This window comes from Lethenteron reissneri, chromosome 59 (assembly GCF_015708825.2).
Source record: "Lethenteron reissneri isolate LAM-NWPU_2019-01 chromosome 59, ASM1570882v1, whole genome shotgun sequence".
Classification (NCBI taxonomy): Eukaryota; Metazoa; Chordata; class Hyperoartia; order Petromyzontiformes; family Petromyzontidae; genus Lethenteron; species Lethenteron reissneri.
Window position 1 is genome coordinate 7532332 of NC_083837.1, and position 4748 is coordinate 7537079.

A 4748-nucleotide genomic window follows, 5' to 3' on the forward strand; every position below is an offset into this window, starting at 1 on the left:
AGTCAGAGCCATTCCCTGATCACCCTGAGGTGCAACAGGCATGTCTTCTGGCACCCACATTATTTAACATCTATTTCGACCATGTAGTTCGAGAAGCCTTCCATGGCTGTGTAGTGACGCAGTTCAGAGACAGAAGTAATAGGAGGCACCTTCTTTATTCTTACACACAATGGGGACTATACACACCCTACGTGGGTGTACACTTTATATATCACACACAACCATCTATTGTCGGCGGCACTATCTAGCTAGAACAGATGGCAGGTTGTCGAGCTATGGACGTCCAGCAATGGTGAGGACGGCGGCGACGATGGTGGCGAGACAACAGCATAGACCTGAGCTCTCGCTCAGGGCTCCCTCTTATGCTCCTGGCATGGCCTTGCTCCGCCCTGGCCACACACCCCTACTGGAACCTACTAGCAAGTTCCCGGGGCTTCCATATGGACCCCTCCATGAACTCTGCCCTAGTTGTCTTCCCCCTGTATATACTGTCACCTGCTGACGTGTGTACTACTGTACACTGCAGTTACCACTTTCAGTCAACAGCCAGCACTATCACTCTACAGCTGTACCAGTGGAATCTCCATCTGGTTCAGATACAATGGGAGGCTGATTGATGCCCCGGTGTGGTCAAGGGATGGCTCCCTACTGGTCAACTATGTTACATATGCTGATGATTTGGTGATTGCTGCTCACTCAGAGGAGGAGTTGGAGGTGCTGCTGCTGAACCTGGAGTGTGCCACTAAGAGGTGGGGCCTTACCGTCATCCCCACCAAAACTAAACACCTGCCTGGGTATATTGTATCATCAAACAATCCACCCCCTTAACTCCCCATGAATGATGGGACAGTTGTGGAGAGAGTGGAGAGTTTCTATACCTGGGCAGTGTGCTTATGACCAGCTACGGTTTGGCAGCTTAGATATCACTCGGAATCAGTCGGACGGCATTATTTGGCCCCGCAGTCAACCCACAGCACCACCTGCATCTGTCCCGTGACACCCTTCTACACCTAGCCTGGCACAGGAGTCAACCAGTGGCACCACTTGGTTTTGTCCCGTGACCTCCTCCTGAACCTAGCCTGGCACAGCAGTCGACCCAGTGGCATTCCACATTAACCAGCCGCGTATTCGCCCCTTTCCCACTTCCGTTTTTTCAGATTCTTACCCGAAATGAATCCACTCCCCTCATTCCAACTCTCACCGTCACCACCGCCACTACTACAGCTACTACTATCTACACCAACATCATCATCTTCGCCACCACCACCGACACCGAACTCCAACCACTGTGTGCCGTCCCTCTATGGCCTCAGCTGCACCCCCTCGGATCTGAGCCAGACGGGGCGCGCCCTCCTCCTCACCATCCTCTTCCTCGCCATCCTTATCACGCTGGCGGGCAACCTCCTCATCATCGCCTCCATTGCCTTCTTCCGGCAGCTGCAGACGCGCTCCAACGTCCTCGTCGCCTCGCTCGCCGCTGCCGACCTCCTCGTCGGCTCGCTCATCATGCCCTTCAGCGCCATGCGCACCGCCGACAACTGCTGGCCCTATGGCGACCTCTTCTGCCGCCTGCACACGTGGCTCGACTTCTCTGCCACGTGCTCGTCCATCATCAACCTTGCGTGCATCTCGGCCGAGCGCTACATCTCAGTGAGTGACCCGCTGCGCTACCGGCAGCGGGTGACGCCGCGCGTGCTCATCGCGATGCTCACCCTCTCGTGGTCGGGCCTCGCCGTTTACGGCGCCACCTTCCTTGCTGGCTGGAATGTCGCGGGCATGGAGGGCGTCATCGCGGCCGAGAGCTGCCCACACAGCTGCCGCGTCTTCATGAACGCCGCCACGACGTTCGCCAACGTGGGCGCCTACGTGGCGCCAATGCTCGTCATGGCGGCGGCCAACGTGAAGACCTACGGCGTGGCGCGCGACCAAGCAAGGAAGGTGCATGCCTCCGGGCCGCTTGATGCACATGGCCGGAGCCGCTGGGAGGCGATGAAGCGCGAGCACAATGCCACCAAGACCATGGGCATCATCATGGGCGTCTTCATCCTCCTGTGGCTGCCCTACATCCTGCTGGCATCCACCGAGCCCATGTTAGGCTACGGCACGACGCCGGCGACGTGGGAGGCGGTGAACTGGCTGCCGTACATCAACTCGACAGTGAACCCCGTGCTGCTCGCGTCCTTCAACCGCTCCTTCAATGGCGCCTTCCGCGTCATCCTCGGAGGCAAGGCAACCAGGCCCGGGGCACGCGGCACCGACCTCTACAACCTCCGGGACCGAGTGGGGTGATGGGAGTGTGGTGGTGGTGGTAGGGGTGGTGGAGGTGGGCCAGAGGTCAAGTTGATGATGGTGGTGGTGGTCTCTGGCCCCCAACTTCCTTCTCCTGCATCTCTCTCTTTCTAATTTCCTCCTTCGCTACGTCCTCTTTGGGATAAACTGACCATAGACTAAGCACTGCCCATACGCTCAACACTGCCCTTACTTTCAACACTGCCCATAGACTCAGCACTGCACCATAGACACAACACTGCACTATAGACTCAGCACTGCCCATCGAATCAACACTGCAACAATACACTCAGCACTGCACAATAGACTCAGCACTGCACCATCGACTCAACACTAAGCATGCGCTCAATACCGCCCATAGACTCAATACTGCTCCAAAACTCAACACTGCCCCATAGACTCAGCAATGCCTAGAGAATCAACACTGCGCCATGGGAAATGCAGGAATGCGACTAGTGCTACTTGTGAAATGCGTAGCACTAGTCGCATTCCTGCATTTCGCATAAATATGCTAAATTCCTCTTCATATGCAAATTCTTTTGTCAAGGCGCTCTTCCTCCTCCCTCCCAGCTTAAATAGACACTCCAAGCCTAGGACGTGTCATTCAGACTCTGTCTTATCGACAGACATGTTCTTACCTGAGGACGGCTGCTTGCGTTGTGGCCGAAACGTCGTGAGAATTATTTTATTATGTTTTATTTTTATTCTTTTATTACTTCCCTTCTACGTGACTTTACTGAAAGAACCAAGAAGATGAATCCCTGCAGTCACGAAAGCTTTAAATCGAAACTCTCCATAGACTCAACATTACACTATAGACTCAACACTGCACCATAGACTCAGCACTGCACCATCGACTCAACACTGACCATGCACTCAACACTGTACCATAGACTCAACACTGCCCCTAGACTCAACACTGCCCCATAGACTCAGAACTGCCCATAGACTCAACACTGCCCATAGACTAAACACTGCCTATACTCTCAACACTGTCCATAGACTCACCACTTCACCATTGACTCAGCACTGCACAATAGACTCAATCGACTGCAATCGAAACGTCGTGAGAATGTTATCGTTGTATTTGTATTATTGTATTATATCCCTTCTACGTGACTTTACCGAAAGAACCAAGAATATGAATCCCTGCTGTCACGAAAGCTTTAAATCGAAAAATACTTCCCATTAACTCAACATTGTACCATCGACTCAGGGCTGCACCATAGACTCAATACTGCACCATCGACTCAACTCTCCACAATAGACTCAGCACTGCACATAGATTCAACACTGAACCATAGACTCAGCACTGCCCCTAGGGCCTAGACTCAACACTGCCCCATAGATTCAGCACTGCCCATAGACTCAACACTGCACCATAGACTCAACATTGCACCATAGACTCAGCGCTGCACCATAAACGCAACACTGCCCATAGACTAAACACTGCCTATACTCTTAACACTGCCCATAGACTCAACATTGCACTATAGACTCAGCACTTCCCATAGACTCAACACTGCACCATAGACTCAACACTGCAACATAGACACAGCACTGCACCATTGACTCAACACTGCACATAAACTCAACACTGCACCATCGACTCAACACTGCCCATGCACTCAACACTGCAACATAGACTCAGCACTGCACCATAGACTCAACATTGCACCATAGACTCAGCGCTGCACAATAGACTCAGCACTGCACCATAGACTCACCATTGCACCATAGACTCAGCGCTGCACCATAGACTCACCACATCACCATCGACTGAGCACTGCACAATAGACTCAATCGACTGCAATCGAAACGTCGTGAGAATGTTATTGTTATATGTTTATTATTTCCCTTCTACGTGATTTTACCGAAAGAACCAAGAATATGAATCCCTGCAGTCACGAAAGCTTTAAATCGAAAAATACTTCCCATGAACTCAACACTGCACCATCGACTCAACTCTCCACAATAGACTCAGCACTGCAGCATAGACTCAACACTACCCATACCCTCAACACTGCCCATACTCTCAACACTGCCCACAAACTCAGCACTGCACCATTGACGCAACACCGCCCATAGACTCAGCACTGCCCATATATTCAACACTGCACCATAGACTCAACACTGCAACATAGACTCTGCACTGCACAATAGACTCAGCACTGCACCATAGAATCACCACTTCACCATCGACTCAACACTGCCCATGCAGTCAACACTGCACCATAGACCCAACACTGCATCATAGACACAACACTGCACCATAGACGCAACACTGCCCATAGACTCAACACTGCACCATAGACCCAACATCGCATCATAGACTCAACACTGCACCAGAGACTCAAGACTGCAACATCGACTCAACACTGTACCATAGACTCAACACTGCCCATAAACTCAACACTGCACATAGACTCAGCGCTGTACCATAGACTCAGCACTGCACG

The 4748-nt window shown here is 52.0% G+C and overlaps 1 protein-coding gene across 1 annotated transcript; it reads left to right on the forward strand.

Moving 5' to 3' along the window:
- Window positions 1–275: 275 nt before the first annotated feature.
- On the forward strand, window positions 276–2289 carry LOC133357739 (trace amine-associated receptor 7b-like). Its single transcript, XM_061575833.1, has 2 exons — window positions 276–292; window positions 1314–2289. Exons 1-2 carry the CDS (start codon window positions 276–278, stop codon window positions 2287–2289), a joined length of 993 nt encoding a protein of 330 aa, XP_061431817.1.
- The last annotated feature ends 2459 nt before the right edge of the window (window positions 2290–4748 follow it).